The 23,822-nt window shown below is 35.0% G+C and overlaps 1 protein-coding gene across 1 annotated transcript in view; it reads left to right on the top strand.

The window, feature by feature from the left end:
- Positions 1–2,141: 2,141 nt before the first annotated feature.
- Positions 2,142–23,822, top strand: part of SEMA3E (semaphorin 3E) — a 250,607-nt gene continuing 228,926 nt past the window's right edge. The window contains exon 1 of the mRNA XM_054563978.1: positions 2,142–2,516. Within this exon, the coding sequence (XP_054419953.1) occupies positions 2,402–2,516 (115 nt within the window). The 5' untranslated portion in view covers positions 2,142–2,401. The remainder of the gene's footprint in view (positions 2,517–23,822) is intronic.

Below are 23,822 nucleotides of genomic sequence, written 5' to 3' on the forward strand. Positions count from 1 at the left end.
AGTAATTCTTTGGAGTATCATCTGCATGTTCTTTGGAGTCTAGAGAGAAAGACAGAAGGATAAAGAAAGGAGTTAAAGGGAATATGCAATGGCATTGATGACAGAGGGTAAGCCAAAGCACATTTTGAGAAAAACAAAGAAACTCATTACTCTGGCATATGACACATTGTCTTACTCTCCTAATATGAAGGATAACATGTAAAACTAAAGATGAATCTCATTGTGTAGCTTGTATGTATATAACTGGTATTTATAACATTTATTCCCACATTGATATCTACTGGTATGTGTTTGGTATCCTAATGAAATTGGATACATCCTACATTGCCTTAGTTCCATAACTGATTGAGGACATGCACTGTGTAATCTTGAGCAGAATTTAGGTATATGTGAGTAGCCATATATTTGCAATAAGTTATATTTACTTTTCCAGAATCCTACCATTATATAATACATGTAAAAGCTGCTATTTATCTTCTAGTTACTTCAATTCTGGAAGAATGAAAGAGGATTCCAAAGGAACATTATATCACATTTACAACAACTTTTAGCTCTGTAGCTCATCAGACTAGTTTTTAAAATATGCAAGTGCCTACAGAGACCACCCCAGGTTAAAAGTCTCTAAATACTTCATGTCAGTTTACTGTTAAGTACTGTTTAGCATTTGTTATCTTTTTTAGACCTTGGAAATCTAATTATTTATAATATCCAGTGACATTTACATTTTGCTAAATATACTCTACTTGTAATAAAATATATCATGCCTAGGAAAATGGGTAAAGAATGCTTAGCTCTACATTTATTTATATACATGTATAATGCAAAATATCAGGGTAACCTGTATTAACTTTTTGTAATAATTATAATAATTTATGTAATAAAAAACATACCTCTCAAAAAGTGTTCTTAATCATTATCATTTAAAATACTGAATAAGAAAAAGTTTTATTATAGTTAAAATTTGTTTACCGTTTAACTCAACTATCAAAAATCTATTCAAGTTCATTGATATCTTAAAATAATACTGTCCATTTCCATGCCAACAGCTACAGAGTGTTTGGTTTAGTTTTTGGATTGATTGAAAGTAGATTGTAAAGTTGACCTGTTGTGTTAAGCTTATTTACACAAAGTAGTGTCTAGGAAAATAAACTCTGAAAGTGCATAGCAGTTGAATCCTAAAGTATTTCATATCCTGAGTTTTCTAATACCTGCTTCACTGGGGTCTGTTGGATAAAAAAAATCTCAACTTTACCATAGGTATCTTACCTAGGGCAAAATTACTTGAAAATTTAATTAGTCTTAAATTTGAGATAAAATTTATGATCTGCTTCTAATTGATTTGAAGAATTTGCCTCAGCAAAATAATTTGTGAGTTCTACCACATCTATGAAATAGAGATACCATTTTTTTTCAGGCTCTTAAGACACACTTCTCTTACAAGAGTTAAAAATAACATTTGTAAGATGTAATCAGTATGAAGAACCATAAATGTGAAAAAACTTTTCAGTGGAAACGCTAAAAAAATCGATTTGGGTACTAGATGGTGACAAATTGATGGTTTAAAATGAATTACTATTTATTTAAGAGTTATTCTTGGTGACTGAGCATTTAAACTCCCTCCCTGACACAACATCCTCATCTGCTATATATTCTTGAATAATCCGCCTATTACATACACCATTCTCCCTCCTGGTTGCCCCTTCCCCACCGCAACTGCGCTGACTTTCCTCCTGCCGCTGAGTGACGCGGCCTTAACGCTGGCAGGGGGAGGTGGGAGCAGGGCACGTGCACCACAACACTTCCTAGAAACAGCAAGTACGCCGCTCAACCCTGCCTGAACTTTCCCTGTAAACACAGCTCGCTGACAGAACGGCATCCCTCCCTGCAGGGTGGATCCTGCAACTCCTAGAGGGAATGGCACTTCTTGTTTTTAATTAGCAAGGTGAAAGGTGAATTAAAACTAGCTGTTTGGCAAGTCGGTGCAAGAGGCTGACTGAGAGGCTTCTCGGAGCCAGACGAGAAGAGCTCCGCGGTAGGAAGGCAGTGCGTGTGCTCGGGGGCTTTTTCCTGAATGAACAGCTTGCAGAAGTGACTAAAAAAATACAGTTTCTTCTTGAGCCTACCGGCGTAGTTACCGAAGTGATTGCAGGACATGGCTCTGACGACTCACTCCTCGGAATGTCCTCTTGCTCCCGGCTTATAAACAACTGTCCCGGGGAAAGAAAGGTTTTGCATATCTAAATACCGCCTGACAAATGGCACTTTGGAACTGTGCTCTCTGATGACAACGCGCTCGATTTCTCACAAAGCCTCTCCCACGCTGCCCCTGGAGGGGAGTCCTAAGTAAAACTCAAACCCGCCTTAAATTCAGGATCGGAGGGCTTGCACGGAGAGCGGCAGGATGGCATCCGCGGGATACGTTCTCACCTGGCTCCTGTGGGGTTACTTACTGGAGCTCTGGACAGGAGGTCACACAGCTGATACCACTCACCCCCGGTTACGCCTGACACATAAAGGTAGGTCACCTTTTCAGATCCTTTTGTTAAAAATAAATAAATAAATAAATAAATAAATAAATAAACAAAGTCATTCGACATAGACCTTTGGCCTTCACAGACCCTTACGATGCACCTGAAAAATTATTGCAAAACTGACTTAAGATTCTAAGTACCTCTGGATTAGCTTGTCATCTTAGCAGAGCTGAAGGTAGTGCAAAATCACGTGTCAACTTACAGATGTTATTTTTACCTTGTAAATATTAGGTTTTACTAGTGAGAAGTTCACTCATTAGCAGACACAACAGAAGAGGGTAGAAACCGGGCTGTTAATAGCCTTGAGGGGCTGAATACACCAAGTTATCAGTTGGTATTTAAATACAAATTTATGGGAAAACAGGGATGTCTGGGAAGGGCTTTAGAAGTAGAGGTGCAATTGTTTCGTTGTTTTGTGTTGTCCATAATGGGGATGGGGGGAGGAAAAAAGAAAATTCCTGACAGACAAAGTGAGTCCTTACTCATGATAACAAAGTGATAATCATGTAATTAAAATGACTAACAATGGAAATACATTAGATTTCTTGTTGAACTAATTATTACAATATTTTTATATGTGACAAAAAATATACAGTTTATTAGCAATTCTTGTAAACTGATATAAATTGAGCAAATTATTAGATACTATTCATTTGCATCTATTTTTTAATATACATTTATTTTGCTTACCTGCTGATCTATCAGAGCACTTAAATATTTAGTTCTGCAACTATGTTATTTATGGCAGCTTTTAGTTATAAATAAATGATCAAAAGATAGCTTTTGCATCAGGATCAGTAAAAGCCAGTCTGAATAGGTTTGAATATGAATAGCTTTGATGATTCTTCCTGGAAAGAAACAAGCAACAAAGGAAACCCACACTCTAAGAAAGTGACTTTGATGATTTAAAAGAAATTTGGAATAAATTTTCAGAAAAGAAGTATTTATTATTACCATACATTGAGACAGATAACAGATGCAACAACAGAAATTACGTAAGAACCATTTCTCAATTGTGTAAGGTTTCAAATTGCCCCCCACTGTACAATGAACAGAAGTCTGTATATTTAAAATATAGGTGTGATGTTTATCAGTAGGAGAAACAAAAAGGAAGGCCTGTCTCAGTTTTAAATGACATGGTTGATCTTTTTGTCTTTTTATTGGACAATCAACAGTTAATTTTGACTATAGAAATCCCTCATTTTTAGAATAGCTAAAATGTGTGGATTTTTTTTTTTTTTAGTTTAAATAGATTCCCTATAACACTCTCTAGTAGGTAATATGAATTTAAGAGACCCACTGGCCTCTAAATTTGTAAAGTTTTAAAATATAGTACTTAGCATTAATAGACATTTGATTTGGGAAGATGTATCATGGTATATATCAAAATGCATATTTCTGAGAGGTAATAATCAAATATATCAAAATGTAGAAATTTGACATGATGGAATATGAATAAATAAGGATGTCAGGAAAAAAAACCATGATAAAAATGTTGTTTTTCTTATATTGACAAGTGGATGAGCTGGCAGTTTTGGCAAGATACCATTCTGTTATGTCCAGAATTAACCTTTTATACCTCATTATTAAGGCTCTCGTTTTCTGATAGGTCAATATCAGTATGTTTTCAAAGATAATCTCATTTTAATATTTCATTAGAAGGCTTATAATTTGGTCAGAGAATACCAAAACTCTCTAATGTAACTAAATGCTATGCAGACTATAGTTATCGGACTCACCTTCACTCAATCTCTCTTAATCAAAGGAATAACTGTAACTGATTTTATGAATTGTGTTAAATGGTGTGGAAGTAGAACTGCTAGTATATATGTGTGCACTAGACTGAAAACTAGACTGAAAACTCCTACAAAATTTCCCTTTGGCTTTAATGGCACTGAGAATGTGCAATATTGTGTCTTTATACAAAGACAGAATAGAGTTACCTGAAAATAGAATGTTCTCACTTGTGCAGTTCAGTTAGCAAAGTCAGCTAAGAGATCACACTGTAGATATAACCCAATGCAGCAAATGCCTCCTGAAAGGAAAGCAATGGACTGTCAGAGCAGAAATATGCAGTCCCATCAATGGAACATGAAGAGCCCATTTACCACTCTACACTTTGGAATTCAATGTACATTTAGAGGTATCCAAAAACTATGGGTAGGATATTTCAGAGTATAATCTGTTGCTATCTTAAATGATATCAGAAATGGTAACATTTCAGCAGTTGGTAATTAGGTCATTCAAATTGTAAACAAGTGTTTGATCCTTCAAAACAAGAGGTACTAGATTTAAGTAATGTAGCGCCTCTGCACTGGTGCCTGACCCCACCTCCCTGGAGGTGGCCTACTGAATTAATCCAAGGATTCATTTCATACCTGTGCTCTGTGCCATATGGGAGTCAGACAGGCATTTTTCTTACGTCCTTCATTATCAAGATGACTCTTGAGACCATAAGCCTAGGTCTCTTCCCAAAGAGTCATAAACAAAGCTTGAGTTAAATTATATGAAAATTTGTTCAAGGAAAGAAAGAAGCCCAAGAACTCTCTGTTTCTCTCTCCTCCATCCATCCCTATATTTCAAAATAGCATGTTCTTAAACAGAGCTTGAAAAGAGACCTTTAGGACTAAAAGGGAGAAAAGGCAGAGAAGGAGGGAGACAAGGCAGAAAGTTGGTGTCAGATATGGAGTATCTTCTGCCTTACTTTCCACAGTGGGATGAAGGTGAATCCCTTACTCTTCTTAGTGAATTTTTACCCCACTCCATCTCAAGCCAATATGCTAACACAGGGCAATACTAATGGATTAAAAAAAGATCCATTAGTATTTACCCTTGGGACAATGCATATATTGTAATGTGTTTTATAGGTACAAGGTAAGCAGGGTTAACAAATAAAGATAAGGCAGAGGTTAAAATGGCAAGATTTTTGTCCTACTCTGTGAGAATTTTCAGTAAAGATGTGAGTTGAGATTAACTATATCAGACAAATATTTAAAAGTTTATGAATATCAGAGTATAGCCAACTTTATAGCCAGTACCCTAAAGAGGGTAATATTGGTGTGACTAATACAAATTTATAATATTCTACCCCAAGAATTTCCTTGAAAAATAGCTATAATCCTCATGACAAAAAGGAAGAGAAGAGGGAATAGAAGGAAAGAGTCCTGGTGGGTTCAGCCACTTCCCTCTGTTGATGTCTGTTCTCACCTTACTTTTCATCGTCCTGCATTAATGAGGTTACAGTGAAGGCAGAAATAACCTTTTTGATAATGGAGCTCAAAGAAGAAAATAACAAAGGAGCAAAACCCCATGTCATACAAGAAATCCCAATACACATGGAAAGCCCCAGAAATTCAATCAAGGAAACTTGGCAGATGGGGTAGGTGTTCAAGTCCCAATAAGGAACAACACAATCACAGAAGCCAGGGGAGAATGGCTGCTTAAGCAGAAGATGTTTGGTGAAAAGGTAGCTAAATAAAGGCATGGAGATGGCAAAAGATCATTCTTAAAATATATTGCCATTATAAATGTAGATTTGAGCATCAAATATATATCCATACATATAGAAAATGAGATAGAGAGTGTTAGGCTATGTGGATATTCTAAGCATTTTATACAGACGTGCATGGTTCAGAGAGCTCAAAATTTGAAGTCAGAAGTCTCTACAGCTCAAGTCCTTCCACTTAAACTACTGGTGATTGTGCTTCAGTTTCCTTAATTTGAAAACAGGGACAGTAACCGTGCTTTGTCTGCCTATTTTAGTGGGTTTTTGAGAGAACCAAATGGAGAGAGAGTATCTGGGAAAGCATATTTTTTTAACCTAAAAATTACACTGTTAATATTTCCTGAAGACTGCTCTAAACTGAGGTTGAAGGAAGTGTGTCCTGAAGAGAAAAACCTTTGGGAATGGCATGAGTTTGGATATCAGTAAGTGCTATGGAAGGCCGAAGAAGTTGGTCCTAATTAGCACAAAATCTATGGTTAATCTTGGTAGATTTCATGCACTCCAAATCCCATTTTCCATACCTTTTACTTCTTGTTAGAATAATTTAGAAGATGATTACATCCCCTGTGCATTTCCCCGGATTTACAGTCAACATTTTTTGCTATAAAACTGTGCATATATTAATTTATTACACACATTCGTTTTACACCGTACATTTTAGAATTCTTTCCATTTATATACATGGGGAAAAAAGAATTTTAGAAGAGCATTTTTGAATGATCATCCTGGAGGCTGTGACATTTATTTTATATCTAGGGCACATAAAAAAGAGGCAGTGACCAAGCCAGTTTTTCCTGACCCAGCTCATAGCTTTGTTTCTTCAGCAGTAATTAGGTATTATCAACTGTGGCGCGCGTGTGCATGTGTGTGTGTGTGTGTGTGTGTGTGTGTGTGTATATATATATATATATATATATATATAAAAGCCACTGGGTGAGATGAAAGGAATTACAATGTTTTGTTAAATTTGCTTTACACAGAATATACCTATAGAAGAAATCTATGTAAGGACTTTGGATAGTGCTATTCTTTGTATTTTTATACTTATTACAGACAAATATTGCCTGTGCATCACAGAAGTGTATCTGGACATACAAAAGCCCCTGAATGGCTTTGTGAATCTTTTAGTTCTTATCTGCATGTTGGGTATTACATTGGGAAAACAGTTATCCTTGAGTATAGAAATAGGGTGAGGGGAGGTCAGAGTTAAGAAAAGTAGCAAGTGAAATTTGTAAACAAATGAACCAGGCCAATTTTGGACTGAAAAATAATTTAATTGTATAAAGTCATTTCTTAAAAATTTTGTGAGGACAGTGTTCCCTATACAATAAAGAACCAATACTTTCTTGACTAATCAATACATGTAATGGTCATTTTGTTACAATGTAATGTTCTTTTGGAAATTTGTGTTGTCATATTATTATTTTGCTGTCCATGTTAGATTTGTTATTCAGCTTAAGAGCATTTCACAGAGGGAGCCTCTTCTTTCTGTCTGGAATGAGATGGCCTCAATTCTATGACCACATAATAAGGCATCAGACATCAAATTGGTCATTGCTGGTGAAAACTGCTGTTAACTGTCTGCTGAGCCAGTTTTATTTCATCAAAGTTATCTGCTGGAATCATCATTGGGCATTCTTAGGGGTAGAGCATGTGAATACTTATTCCTTTATCTTTGCGTATAACACTAGTCTGAGGTTTAGTAGAGAAATTTAGCCTGCAGGAATCCACAAATGGCCCTTTGCATGCATGCACACCCCGCTCTACATAGCCACTGCAGTTTTAAAGTGGCCTTGTAAGTTCATTCTCAAAGAAATTAAAACAAAACATAACTGAAATTATACCACTTAAACATTTCCCAAAAAGGTACAGAGTGGAGATTTAAATTATTTTCTTGGTTTCAATAGACAGGGCCAAATGTTGTTAGTAGTCTCTAGTTCCACATCTGATACTATGGAATATTAGATAAGTTATACAAAGGATGATGACTATTTTAATCATTATTTTTCAGTGTGGTTTAAAGTAACATTTGAAGCACAAGAGAAACTATCAAAGTGATTAGTTATTTCTTACACTTAATTCAAGCAAGCATTATTTTTCATGCTAAGTGTGGTAATGACAAGACTGGATATTTTGTAAGCAGGATTTTCTGGGCTATGAATGAAAAGGAAGTGTTAACCATTTGTACCAAGTGTTACAGTCTGTGATATTGAGAGCACATTTTCTGTTGAAGAATGTGGTGATTTCAAGAACCGAAATGTCCGTGGAATTGATAACTTGATTTTATATGGCCCAGTGGTGGCCAAGATGACTGACTCATGGCTCAGGAAGTTTCCCCCCTCAGACCTGATGGCTAGTACAGGATGTTCCACCACAGGGCCGCATTTTCTTGGTAATCTTGCTTCCACGACTAGTATGGAAAAAAAAAAAAGAGAAAGAAATCCATGATTTGCCTGATTTCTGAGCTTTAGAAACGTATTTCCACTTCCATCCCTGGTAGCTAACCTCTCAGCTATCACTGCACTCTCAAGGATTTAGCTCATAGCCTTGGCATAGTACGCATAGAAAATTAGTTTCGTCCCAGGTAGTAGATACAAAACTCTCCCACATTCTAAACTTTGGATGAGTCATGCCTAATGTGAATCTTGCCTCTGGCCGTATGACCTGAACAATTTACTTATCTTTTCTGAGTATGATTTTCTCATCTTTAAAATGGGGTAATATATAACTTGCAGCACCCTCAAAGGATTACATGAGTTAATAGAAATTAATGTGGCACAAACTTTACCCTTAGGAAGCTTTTTTATAAGTTCCTCAATAAATCAGAAGAGATTCAGAGAGAATTAACCTCCCCTCCTTTCCTTTTTTATTCTAAAAGCAATCATGAGTTAATTTTTAATTTATAACTTAAAACAAGGGAAAATCCTTAATCATCAGTTTTGTACTTGAAAGCAAAGATTTTTCTTTTATGAAATCCAGCTCCTACTGGAATAGATGACTAGAAAGAACATGAGATATTAGTATCTCTCATGTTTGTAAGTTACTGTAGAATTTTGTTGATAATTTAAAGTTGGAACTTTGTTTGATAGGCCCTTGGAGACAGCAGACCAAAGCCACAAAATAAACAAGTTACTAACAAAGGTAATTGTAGACCAGCTTTGTGAAGCACAAAAGAACTGATATTACTAAGGCCAGACTACACTGTTAAAAGTTAAACTAAACAGTGTCTTACAAACAACTTCCAGCCCAGCATGCACTGTTTGCTTTGAAAGTGAAAGAACGCTTTCTATTCTACCTGACCCTGGACAAATAGGTAAGGTGTCTGGTGTGGAGCACCATTCCTCACACTTACTAGTGTTCAATAAATGCTATTAAGTGAGTATATGACTAAAACAAAATGATTTACAGCAGTGTTTTTAAAGGAAAATCTGATGGGGGGTGGGTGAGGAGTACCAAGGAAACTAAGGGATCCTGAGCAACTATTTATGGCTCCTTTGGTAAAACATACATTAGGAGAAAGGCTAGGGCTTTTGCTGCGTGTTCATCTCCACGTCCCTCATTGGCCATTGTAGTGAAGCAGCTGGACATCCTCCCAACACACCAACTATATTCGCTCCTCTGTAATCAGTGTTCTTTTGTTGTTATTGCTTTTAAATCCACTTTTCTCCCCATTTTTTAAAGACTTTATTTTTTTTGAGAAGTTGTAGGTTTCCAGCAAAATTAAGAGGAAGGAACAGAGATTTCCCAAATACCCCTCTCCTCACACATGCATAGCCTCCCTATTATCAACAGCTTCCACCAAAGAAATACATGTGTTACAGTTGGTGAACCTACATTGATACATCTTCATCACCCAAAGCCCATAGTTTATCTTAGGGTTTACTCTTGGTGGTGTACATTCTAGAGGTTTGGACAATGTATGATGACATGTACTCCTCCTGATACTTTCATACAGAATATTTTCACTGCCCTTTTAAAAAGCCTCTGCGCTCCACCTGTTTAACACCCACCACTGACCCCTGACAATCTACTTTTTGGTGCACTTGTCATTCCTGGGTGATGACCACAACCCTTTCATTTTTTCCTTATCACCTCATTTATCCTTTGATTACTCATCTGTGTTGTCACTAGCCCTCTTCCTCTCTTTTTCTCCTCCCTTGCTTTTCTTCCAGAAAGATATTTTTATTTCTTCTTCACCTTAAACCAAAAGTGGAAAGAAAACATGTTGTCAGTAAATGATATGCATTTATTGGTCCTCAGTTTACCTTCGACATTTCATTTTTGTGGTCTAATTCAATGAATAGAAAATGTAACAGTTAAATTTTTAAAAAATTTAATTACACTCATTAGGCATTCAAAATGTGTTGAAATTCATGACTTAGGAAATGAAATATTAAATAAACAGCTTACTAGCTACCTGGCACTCATCCTGTGTGTCTAGCTTATTTTTCTAGTAGAAGGTGATGCTCCCAAGCACCATGGGACTGTGAGGAACTGAAGAGGGAAGGAATTAGGATGCTGGATAGGAGAGAACACTGTCTGCCATCTACTCTGTGGCTAAACTTGAGTTAAGTTACAATATTATTTATGTAAACCTGTCTTTCTGTACAGTTTTGCTTTGCTTCTTTGCATTTTGAGTTTTAGTTCACTGAAACCAGAATAAAGAGGGGTTTTTATTGACAGCAAAGAGCAAAGGAGCAACATCCTGAAGGATAAGTCACGGACATGATTTTAGGTGTTTGGACCAATTTCAGAACCAGAAAAGAACAGCAGCAAAGAAAATGGGAATAAAAGAGAGAGAAAATAGAAGTCATCTGGGGACACTCTCTCTTTCCTTTCTACCAATTTCCTCCTAGGAAATAATGGGAACTAAGGAGGGCTTTAAATTCAAAGCTCAAGACACACTGTGGAACTAAAGTCAAGGAGGCTGACAGCACTGAAATGTAGCTATTTATGCCTACTGATTGCTTTTTTCCTAACCTTGAGTCAAAAAGTTTATTATGGACTATGTGATTTCTGAGATCCTTTCAATTCTAGAAAAGTAGGACTCTTTGCCTCTTCTTACCAGACCTCCCAGTGTGGCTAATTTCTCCAAAACACTTCTGGAAATTTTATTAGCATGATCTAGTGGAAAGAGTATGGGCATACACTTTTACAATTCTGGATTTGAATGTACAGCGTATTCTATTTTATGCTGTATTTTTCTTGCTAAATCATTGAACTTCTGGGCCTAATAAACACTGGTTTTCTATCTCATGTGATTGTTATAGAATATTTAACTGTACCATGGAGCTGTATGACATTGTGTTGTGATGGCTTATAATCTTCTCTAATTTATATGTATGATTTTAAATATATTTTAAGGTCTTTGAGGGCAAGGATTATTGTTTTCATGAGATCCTTGTGGACAGATCATTTCTAAAGACTAATTAAAGGTTGGGTATTTAGTATCTTCTTAGTAAAAACCAAAAAATCCCTTTCTGTTGTTGCCTTTCACGTATGGTCAAAATGATAAAATTATGAACCATTATTTTATATTTTAAAAGGTAGAGCCACTACTATATTATTCACCTAAAGAAAGGCGTAGTGAAATTCCATTGCAGAGGAGATGATGTTGTCTATGATTTTTTTCACCACTCTTGAAACTAGAGAGGAGATAAAAGCTGATATTAAACCAGCACTGTACAAAGTGGCCAGGCCTGGCAGCATCAGCGTCTACTGGGAGCTAGTGATCGGGCCTACTGCATCAATGATCCTGGGGCTCTGTTTTTTCGCAAGCCCTGAAGGTGATTCTAAATGCACACTTCAGCATGAGAAACCTGGGCTAAGTGTTTGGGATGATGCTACAAAGGAGCTTTACTTTCATATTATTACCTTTTTCATTTTCTTCCCCTTTAGTTGTATCACCCAAATTAAAGCTGTAATTTATTCAAATTTCCAAATGACAGCTTTGGTCTTGATAAATATACTTAAATTCATAAATAATCTAGCTATAATAATATTCTATATCTATTATTTTTATAGTAGATACGATTTTTAAAAATAGTTTTTTTATTTATTTTTAGAGAGAGGGGAAAGGAGGGAGAGAAACATCAATGTGTGGTTGCCACTTGCATGCCCCCTACTGGGGATCTCAATAATTATTGAGAATTTTATCAATAATTCTATATAAAAATCTTATCTACTATAACCCTGGCTGGTGTGGCTCTGTGGACTGAGTGTCAACCTGTGAATTGAAGGATCGCTGGTTTGATTCCCAGTCAGGGCAGGTACCTGGGTTGTGGGCTAGGTCCCTAGTAGGAGACGTGTGAGAGGCAACCACACATTGATGATTCTCTCCCTTTTTCTCCCTCCCTCCCCCTCTCTCTATAAATAAGTAAATAAAATCTTTAAAAAAAAGTTTATTAACATGCACACACAAACCCCACAACCAACGCCACTACCTCTACCCAAACCCTTTCTCTAAGAGCTTAAGGTTTAGTTGTAAAAAAGAGAAAAATCATAATAAAGCAGGATACACACACACACATATTTAAAAGATCTGTCCAGAAAGTATCCAGCTATATACTATGAAAAATAGAGACATTTATTGAAGAAGATACAAGATACAAGAAACATTGTACATAGGACGATGATACCTCAGTCCCTTTCAAAGTAGGCACCTTGGGACCTCACATAGTTCTCCCAATCACTACCATTGTATTTGAGCTGCCCCATTGTATTTTCTGAATCTCTTTAAAGGTCTGAAATCTCTTCCCCTTCAAAGGTGATTTTAGTTTTGGGAAAAGCCAGATGTCACAGGACACCAAATCTGGGCTATAGGGTGGCTAAGTCACCTGAGTGATTTGATGTTTTGCCAGAAAACTATGCACAAGATGTGATGCATGAGTGGGTATGTTGTCATGATGAAGCTGCCAATCACCAGCTGCCCATAGCTGTGGTCTTTCTGAATCACCTGAATCATTTCCATGGAGGAATGTTCAAGCTTAATGCAAAATTTGATGCAGATTCGCTCCTCTACTTGCTCAGTCATTTTGTTATGTGACAGCCACACAGTACACATACTTAGTGGCATCTATCACCCCCACTGGCTAGTACAGTGAAGTTGTCATTGTTTATGCATGCCCATTTCAGTCTGCTCTCCGTGGCTGCTAGATTGTATCGATGTTGCACAAACTGTTCTCATTATATTAACAATGGCTGGACTTTTTCTGGACAGATTCTATACATATATATGTATACGGTAACACTAAGTGCTATAGTAACATAGAGTTGGGAACTGAAGGAGAACCAGAGCTCAGTCTTGGAGATGAGTAGAGGAGATGGGGCAAGAAGCAATGAGCAGATTGTGTATGTACCTTATCCTTTCTTGTTACCATTCTTGCTACCCTGCCACTGCCATCCCACTGTGTCCTCCTTGAAACAGAGATACCCTTGAATACCCAATTAACTAAATACTGCTGTGTTCAGAGTTCTGCTACACATGATAGTATCAGAAATGTCCTTTATCCATCCTAAATTAAATTACCCTCATTTCTCCATGACTTGAGAGAATTCTCACTTTTCTTTGTATAAGTAACATATGATTAATGCAAATTCACAAGTAGACTTTGAAATATTTGAAGGCAAGTTTATTGCATTTTATTGTCTGAATCTTTAAAATCTAACAAACTTCTTGTACTTAATAAACTTATTTTATCTATTGCATTTAATATATAAAATTTATCTCCATTCACATTAGTATTACCAATCTTAAGTCTTTTCACAAATGCCACATGTGAAAGGTTCCTAATAAACCTCAGAAAATGAAATGATGGGGATGGTGGAGCATTCAGAAGTCAGAAAGAAGGTTGAGGATACTTTTCTTCTGCCTCTGCTCCAAAATGTTAGGCCCTAGTTTGGCTTCAGATCTTCTATTACAAAAACTCTGAACAGAAATCCAGAACTGCTTTAAAATTATTCTGAAAATATTCATCTGTTATTGAAAGATACAGTTTGGAGCTTTGGCAGAGAGTGGTTTGAATTTATCTGGGCCATTATGTAATCAACATCACATTTCAGTTGCCTTTTCTTCTCATTTGCTCCAACTGTGACCTCCCAATGTCTAATGTAACAACTCATTCATTTCTAGAGTGATGAACTATGAAGAGAGACAAACAATTAATGGATGTAATTAGTGACAAAGAAAGCAAAGGCAGGACTATGAAATCGTATTAACTTACCTGACATCTTTGTTTTAAGGAATGCCTTCAGAGACAAAAAGCAAGAATTTTGGGGTTGTTTTTTTTTTTTTTCAGTTTGTCCCTGTGTGAAGGCTGTTTTTATGAATAATTTGACTGTTGCCTTTGTCTTGTAGATATATTGTTTTAAAAGCATAGCTGTAGGTAATACTTTAGGAAGGAGAATAATGATAACAAGTTTTATAAATTATAGTTAGTTTATATAAGGTATTTTCAATTTATTTTTCTAACCTAAGTTAATTGAGAATGAGCCAATGAAAATTTTACCTTAATAAGATTTTATTATCTAAAAGCTTTACAAAATTGACAATATATTTTGAAATATATCCTTAAAGGTTTTTTAGCACCATACAAATTAAACAAATATAATGCACCTAACATGAAAGAGGAAATTAACAGATATAAACAGATATGCCAAAAGTAAGGATAATTCAGGAGAATACACACATAAGTCACTGTCCCTCACTATTATAAGGCATAAATAAATATGGAAATGGGAAACACCTGATTATTTTAGTTTTAGAAACTAAAGTTGTCAAAATAAATATGTAGAAGATATGATCATTTTGATACATTTTAAAAAATTTATTTACTTTTTATTTTTATTTTATTTAAGAGAGAGGGGAAAGGAGGGAGAAGGAAAGAGAGAGAAGCATTGACGTGCTAGAGAAACATCAACCAGCTGCCTTTGCACACCTCCAACTGAGGACATAGCCCACAACCCAGGCATGTGCCCTGACTGGGAATCAAACTGTGCCCTGACTGAGAATCGAACAGTCAACCCTTTGATCAAGAAGCCAGCACTCAATCCCCTGAGGCAGACCAGCCAGGGCTATTTATTTTTAGAGAGAGGAAAAGGGAGGGAGAAAGAGAGGGAGAGAAACATTGATGTGAGAGAGAAACATTGATCAGTTGCTTCTCCAATGCACCCCTACCATGGACTGAATCTACAACCTATGCATGGGCCCAGACCAGGGACTGAACCCGTGACCTTTCACTTTGCGAGATGTTGCCCAACAAACTTTGTTAGCCATGTTGGTCCAAGCCATTTTTATAATTCCCAGCAAGACAAAAATAATGTATTTTTTAAAAGAAAGTGGGAAAAGTAATGGAAAATAAAAATGATTCTTTCAGAAATTGTTGTATTATTATGGATGAGACTGATATATCTTATATTCCTTTACTAAAAGCAAAAAAAAAGGAAAAAAGAAATTTCAAGTTTGGCATCATCACAATGCGTAAATGTTACACACATTTCTCTTCAGAGGAGTGGTATCTGACAGATACTTTATAATTGCTTAGAATGAGTACTAGAACTAGAATATTGAGCTTGCTGGCAGTTTAAGGGTCTGCATAAACTTGAGTTAACCATATGTTGTGTTCTTAGAATAGCCATATCACCCATGTTTAAAATTTAAACCAAAAAGAAAAAATATTTCTTTTAAGTCAAATGATATAACTTTAATTTTTGATGTACTCACTTACCCAGAAAATTGCATCCTCCCATTACTAAGGGGACAGAAAATATTTCCTTTTCATCTGTCCAGGTGAAGAAAGAGAAAAGAAAAAAATCATATTATTAAATACTGAAATGGATTTTATAAACCACAAAAACATAATTTTCTTTACTATATTGTTACCATTATGAGAAGTTAATGTTTAAACTTCAACACATTAATATGCTATGATTTTCTAGTAATTTCCCAAAGCAAAATTACCTTTTTGTAAATATATAGGTAACTATAGGATGAAGAAAAATATTACAGTTAAGTCAATTATGTTTACAATTAAAAGAATGTAATTATATCTTTGTCATTATATTTCTCAGAAGTAAAGCAAAAGTTATATACTGGGCACTGTTTTTGACAGATTTTTTTTTTTTTTTTTTTTTGTCCAAATGTTTTTTACTTGCTCCAGAATGAGTATGCCGGTACTGAAATCTGATTTATTTTAGAATAGTAAGAGAACTTTTCCTATCTGAAGAATTAAAAAAAAGAGGGCCCCAAGATTTAAATATCAATAAAAGCAGGCAAGAATAAAAATGAAAAATAAAATTAAGAAATTTATACTAATGAAAAAGTCCACATGCAATTAAAGCAGTAATCATTCTGAAACACATTAGATTTCTTTTATAACGTTGGTCTCGGGGGATGTAAAATAAATAGAATACTAGGATTTTATTATATACAGTTACATTTTGGAATACATAATTATGTTTACAAGGCATTTACATTTCTATCTTAGTGAACATATTATAACAGCAATATATTTTTTTAGACTAGAGATGCCATTTGTCCCTTCAGTCTGCTAATTTACACCCACTGCAGAGTTAGAACAGTCCTAGATATTGGTTTAATTTTGAATGCCCAGAATACTGGTAAATGAGAAAATTTATAGTCATTGGTAAGAATAAAACCCTTGCCAGCAAAGGCATTGGTGTAGGGTGCACTCTGCCTTGTGAATGATTTCTGGAATTGAAATTCATTGCTGACAGGTCTGCTGCACTTTGCTTCTGAGACTCCTCGAGCCAGGCCCCCAGTTGCCATTCACACTGCTAGCCACTGAAATTTCCCTTTGTCTTCATTATTTTTTTCCTCTTATACAAATAGGCCCAGCTGCTCCTGCAGCCGGTTGCCCACACTCCCCCATGCTGCTCTTGCTGGGGATGGCAGCCAGAGCAAAGAATAACAGCTGGGATTGGCTTACTTTGGCATCTAAATAATTTTGGGTGGGTCCATTCCTAACTTTATTATTTCATTTAATTTATAATCTTTCCTTCTGCTGAACTTTAAAAAAAATAGATAAATGCTGCTTTTCCAAAGCGTTTTCCTCCTCTGGCTGCGACTCTCTTATACCTGGCTGCTCAAGGCAAACAGACTGGTTCATTTTGCACATTGTTATTTTTTCCACTTTTAAGCACCTTTTGGAAAACTAATGCAGCAGAAGCAAATCTGTTGGTGTGATATTGGACACTTACTAAACCTTTCTTGGGCTCAAAGAGGTGAATAATAATAGCACCTATGTCATTGATTGAGATAAGGATTCAAAGAAGGAATATTTGAATGCATTTAGAACAGTGTCTGGCATAATAGTAAGTGCTAAGTGATTGTTTGATAGCAAGAAAATCAAAGAGAGAGGGACAAGGAAATAGAGCCGAAGAGAGCACACCGAAGCAAGAGTGGAGAAAGGCGGGAAGGGAGAAGGAAGGGGCGGGGCAAAGAAAGGGTAAGAGGGAAGAAGGAAAGGAGGGAGGAATAACTGCAGGAATGTAGAAAAATGGAATTAATTGCACTTATGCAATAATTAAGGCTATGCACGTAGCATTTTATTCATCTTATTCCAACCAAATAATCAACCAAAATCACTGAACAGAAAAAGACTAGAGTTTAGGAAAACTTGTGGAATTTTACTCAAATCATAGAATTTCTTTGAAGGTAAGAATTTTAGGATTTAAATCATGCCCATGGCATCTAGACAGGTGGTCAGACACTGCTTGATAAGGAAGTCCATTTCATTTTGAATGGTCTAATAAGAAGGGAGTACTTACCCAACTAATTCCAAATTTGACTTAACTAGATACCTTACACTTTTTAGTCTTAGTTCTTTGCTCTGACGCCAGCAGGGCATAAGTCTTGAAGTCCTCCAAATGCTTAAAAATAGTTATCATGCCCCTTTGTGGAGAGCAACTATTCCTTGTGCCGTGGTTATTCTGACTTTCTGAATGTGCGATCAGTGTTTTGATCATGCTCCTCTTTGACAATATCCCCCTTAAAATGGAGCATCACAGTCAGTACTCAAGAGATGCCTGCCTCGTTCACAGAATGGTGCCGCTGTTAACTGATGACTTTAATTTATTAAAGCCACCTGAGTTGACAGCAGCTTATTTGGCAAATATGCCACTGTTGGTTTATGTTGAGATTGCTGTCAGGACTTCTAAGGGTTTTTCATATAGGCTCTAAGCCAGCTCTTTCCTTTATTTCGCATGTGTGGTTTATTTATGAAAGTTGAGGATAACCCTCTCCTTCTCTCTCCAGTCTAGAATGCGATTATAAGCATAGTGACAGCATGTGGTGCCCTGGAAAAGGACAGGGGCTCTGGAGTGAGACATTCCTATATTCAAAGGCTATTTCTGGCGCTGTGTATTCTTGCTTAATTTTCTTCACTTTCCACATTTATTGTCTTTAGGGAACTAATTAATTAGAAAGGATAAAACTTGCATTCATTGTAGAAATTCTTTTAAAATATTTTAAAATTTATAATATGCATTTTGGGAGGCTCTCTAAAATGTCAGTATTTGGAAGAAGTTAAATGCACATTTAAGACAACTTTAAAATTAGACTATGTAAAATATATGCTTTTAGCATTCAGGAAAGATACAGACCATAAATATTGCTGATTTTTTCCTAAATGTTATAAAAGGATTTACATAATTTGGTAAATGAAGGTTAATTTGAAATTCTTCAAAATGAAGAAATAAAAGTCTTTTTTAATGGCCAAGGTAAACAGGAGACTTTTTAAATGTCTTAACAATTTTTATTTTAAAAGAATCTGGAATGGTCATCACACCAGAATGGCAAAATTAAAATCCTATTATAGTTGTGATTGCTTAATTTTGTAACTTTAATTTGTGGCTATTTTGTAGGTTTGCCAGTCTCTCTGGTTATTTGTAGAAAATCCTGTGCTTTAAAAATAATCATATGATTCTTTTGAATAATTTTTTCATTAACTACTTATAAGTCAAATGGTAAATCCCAGAAAAGTAATTCCTCAGAAAACATAATGTGATAAAAAATATGCATCATTAAAATTAAATTTTAAAAATCTTGTAGTTTTTCCCAATTTATTTATAGTCTCTGTTTCATTTTAGTTATAGGATTAAATTCATCCAAGCTCTTTTGCTATAATACTGTTTATGAGCGGTTTACACTTCTTTAGGATTTTGAGTGTAAGAGGAGACTGACTCATAATAAAACATTGTCATTGTTATAAGGTGTATTGCTAATTATCGTATGTATCTCTGCATACAACAGTTTATATAACACTAATTGACAATGTTTCAAAATTTTATACTATGATAAACAGGATGTCTGTATGAGGTAGGACCCGCCCCAAAATGGAATTAATTTATTTAAAAATTGTACATTTATTACATGTTTAAACTGCAGTCACCTTCAGAGTACTCACCATTTGATGTAATACACCTACCAAGACAGTTTTCCACTGCTCAAAATAGATTTTGAACTTACCAGTTTTAATGCCTTTTAAGTGCTTCTGCCTTTTTTTGTTTCACCTCTTCCACACTGGCAAAATGTTTCCCTTTGAGGACTTTTTTCATCCAGGGAAACAACAAAAAAATTATCTTGGGGTGAGATGGGGTGAATAGGGAGGGTGGGGCATGGAGTCATACTGTTTTTGGTCAAAAACTGCTGAACACTCAGCACGACATGTGCAGGTGCGCTGGTAAATCTCTCATCATGAAATTGGCAAAGGTATTGAAAGAAACTGCAAAAAAATTCACTGAAGCCAAGCACAGCCTCTCACAACACCACCACCTGGTACACTGATGCAGATGGGTTCCTGGAACGCTCACCCAGTGGGGAAAGCTGGTACTACAAGAGACTCACCTTCCAGAAGATAATTCCATTTTTGAGGGGCTCCCCTCATACTATATCAGAAAACAACATATGACAAACAGACTCACTATGCTACCATAAATTAAATTTGCTTTGTAAGGTATGTTTGGAGTGCTTTTGTAGTTTTTATCAGTAGATTATCCTCAGGTACTTTAAAATGTACTATTTTTCCTCTAAGTTATATGCATTGATTAAAGAGATAAGGTCAACCTTTTGCTATCCTATTTTATTTTTTATAAATTTTTATCAAGGAGGAAATGGAGAAATTAAAACCACTTTATTTTACATTATTATAGAGACTATCAAAGTTTATTTAAGAAATGAAACAGTTCTTTTTAAATAAGTTAATTTATCTCAGGTAAATAAAGAATAATCTATAATACTATAGACTTTTATATTCTAAAATACATAATAGCAAATATAATTTCTAAACTTAAATTTATGTTAAGAATGAAGTAACATATTTTTTCCAGTAGAGGTTTATAAAGCAAAATTACTTTATTGCTGTTTTTGATAGTAAAGAAAAGTGAGAGGTAGGACAAAGCACAAAAACTGTCTGAAATCATATTGCTAACTTACCAATTCAACTACAAATTGTTAATATTTTGGTAAATAAGTGCCCTTCCAGGTATATATTTATAAATTTGAGCACACACATGATTTTTATAAAAATGGGTTCATATTATGCATGCTTCTTATAAATGTTCTTTTATCGATGCTATAAAGTATTTTCCAGGCCAAGGATGAGTATAGAAATATACTATATCTATATAAATTATCCCATAGTATTGCTTCGTTTGAATATATCATAATTTATGTACTCAATTGTATATTACAAAACATTTAAGTCGTTCCTAGTTTTATTTTCTTATTATAAGTGATATTGTTGTGAACATTGTGTACATATCCCTTTATACACATGTCTGATTATCTCCAAGGTAAAATTCCTAAAGATTAACTTGGTTAGTTAGATGAAAAGACATTTTGGAAACCTACTAGTAAATATTGAGAGTAATATTACTTTTTCATTTTAACATACCATATTCTTACCCAAATATTACCTTGACATCAGGATACTTTAAAATGCCTACTTTTTAAAAACAAGATTCATTCACATTATTATTGTAAACATAATCCATAAATACCATCAAAGTCCAGAACAAAATTATCTCACAAAATATTTTGTATTCATCATTTGGATTATTTTTAGTATGGAAGTCTACAGATAATCTTATAGAATATAGAAGATTTAGGACATATATAATGAGAACCTCTTTCTTCTCTCCCAGGATTGATTAAATAAGGCATAAATCACTTAACTCTTTATTGAGCACCTACGTATTTATTGAGCACATACTAAATGTCAGGGTACTCTTTCTAGGGGTTTGGATAAAGCAATAAACATGGTTTCCACTCTATCTATATCCCTGGTTAATAATATTATATCCTCTTTTCTAACAACAGTACATTTTTTTTTCTATTATACTTTGCTTTTTCTCCCTTTTCAAAATAATTTTCAAAGAGAGAAGGAAGTAGTATTTTCTCACATGTAACAAATTCAAGGCAAGTGTGATTACTTCTTGGTATATTCATAGAAGACGTGGAACATGGCTTTCTTTACTTCTGAGACCAAGCATGGCTTCAGAATCCTTCTCAGTACAGTGCTTCAGGTGATTTATTACTTTTTTTATTTCTAATTTTATAGTAAAAATGAATACAGGAATTGGACTATTTGAAATGACAAAAATTAGTTAATAATGGGTTTTTGTAAACTGATGGTTCAAATTGTGGTTGCCAGATGGAATTCAGAACACTCAATCATATTTTAGGTAAGCAACAAATCATTTTTATAGTTGCTCAGTTATGTCCCAGATATTGCGAGGAGTCATACGTATACCAAAATTATTATTTATGTGTATGAAAATTTTAATTTTCTTGGTTCAATTTGGCAAATCTAATTATGATTCATCCATATTGTAGGAAAATGATGTCAAAATATGAAATTAAATGAACTTCTGAGTGTTAAACTATGAATTTAACATACAATGGAACAGAACAAAAATAAACAAAAGCATTCAAAAGAGACTAAATGACTCTAAGGTCTACAAGTTTTGTGATATAAGGTATTATTATGTCAAAAGAAAAGAATGCATCCAACAGAGGGAGTCTGAAAAATAACTTTATAACATTTATGATAATATAAGTGTTTGAATAATCTTTGAACCCCTTGATAGATATGCCTGTATACATATGTGTGTATATATGTGTCTACAACATAACTTAGGAAAAAATAAGACTCTTGAAAAAACAGTATGTATAACATAATCTCATGTTTGTATATGTATGTATATGTAATGTATATGAAAAAATTCTGAAAAATTATATATCCTATTGTATTTATATCTGGATAGCAGCATATAAATTAAATTCATTTTCTCCTTAATACCTAGTTGAATTGTCTTTCATGTTAACATTTATAATTAGAATGCCCATAAAGCAATTTAATTTTAAGATACTATTCATCCACCAAAGAATAGAGGGAAAAAAGTCACAGCGGTAAATTTTACCAGTATTTATCAAGCACTGTCTAAATGAGAATAAACCTGGGCCAAGAGATTTTGTTTAATTCCATACCATTAGTAAGACCATGTTGGTTATAACATGGATAGTTGAGGACAATGTGGCTGATGCTGTTAAATACACATTTCTACAAACTTATTACCAGACTAAAGTAGTATCTACAGAATGAAGAACTAAAATTAGCAAACAAACTTGTCACTAAGGCTAAACTGCCATAGTGAGGTCAAAGAGAAGAAAAGATTGCAGGGTTCTCAACTTCAACTCTTAGTTTCTAACTGTGCGAATTTGGGTAAATTACTTAAACTTCCATCAACATCAATTTTCTCAACTTCAGTTGCAATGGATAATACCTATTTAATAAGTAAAATTATGATTTGTATCAGGTACTCAAAAATGTTCATTCCACCAGTTCCCATTGCCTTTCTTATTGTGACTTTTCACCACTCCCTTGGCGGCACCACCTCTTCTGTCATCTACCACCCCACTTTGTACAGGACAAGTGATGAGACAAGCAAAAGGCCAAGGATGGTGGAGAGCTGTCACTCCTCCCCGCCCATCAACTCTAGACATCAGTTATAAACAAGCGGAAGGAAAGAGAAATATAAATGGCACACCTGGGAAGCAAGTCCCTCTCATAAATTTCAAGCTTGTTTATAAAGTGATTTGCTAAGATCCTGTACTAATGATACTTAGTGCCCACAAACTCAGCATATCCAAAACTTAATTCTCTATCGTCCACATCTTCATACTCTTCCTCCTATGTTTCCTATCACGGTGGGTTGTACATGCACTACTCTGTCAGTGGCCCTGTCACAAATAGGTAAGTGACCCTTGACCTTGCTTTCTCTCTTACCAGACCTTTCCATCAGCCACCCAACTGTGTTGAGTCAAGTGGTCATCTTGTCCAATGAACACTACATATTTATTATTTCTTAAATCAATTTATGTCTCTCTGGTCCCACTAATGTTTTTATGGTCCACCTGCATTAGTGAAATTACTGTCAATTCAATCTACTCTTCATGCTATAAGCAGAGTGATCATTAAAAATACAAATCTTACTCATTCCTTTCCCCAAAATAACTCTTTAATGGAAGAATACATATGGCTTTTTAGAGAAAATGCATACTTCTTGGCATGGTACACTAGGCTTTTTATGATCCGAATCCTGTTTACTTTCCCTGCCTTCTAGCTATGTATTTTTTTTTTTTAGTATCTTAAGTGCTACTGAACTCCATTACAGTCTAGAGACTATCAAGCTTTTTCTGGCCTCCATGCCTTTATACATTCCTTCCTAGAATGTCTCTGCCTTTTGTCTCCATCTTCCCTTCCTAC

Source organism: Pteronotus mesoamericanus, unplaced genomic scaffold, assembly GCF_021234165.1.
Source record: "Pteronotus mesoamericanus isolate MK-2021 breed Mesoamerican mustached bat unplaced genomic scaffold, CSHL_Meso_final scaffold_85, whole genome shotgun sequence".
NCBI classification, from domain to species: domain Eukaryota; kingdom Metazoa; phylum Chordata; class Mammalia; order Chiroptera; family Mormoopidae; genus Pteronotus; species Pteronotus mesoamericanus.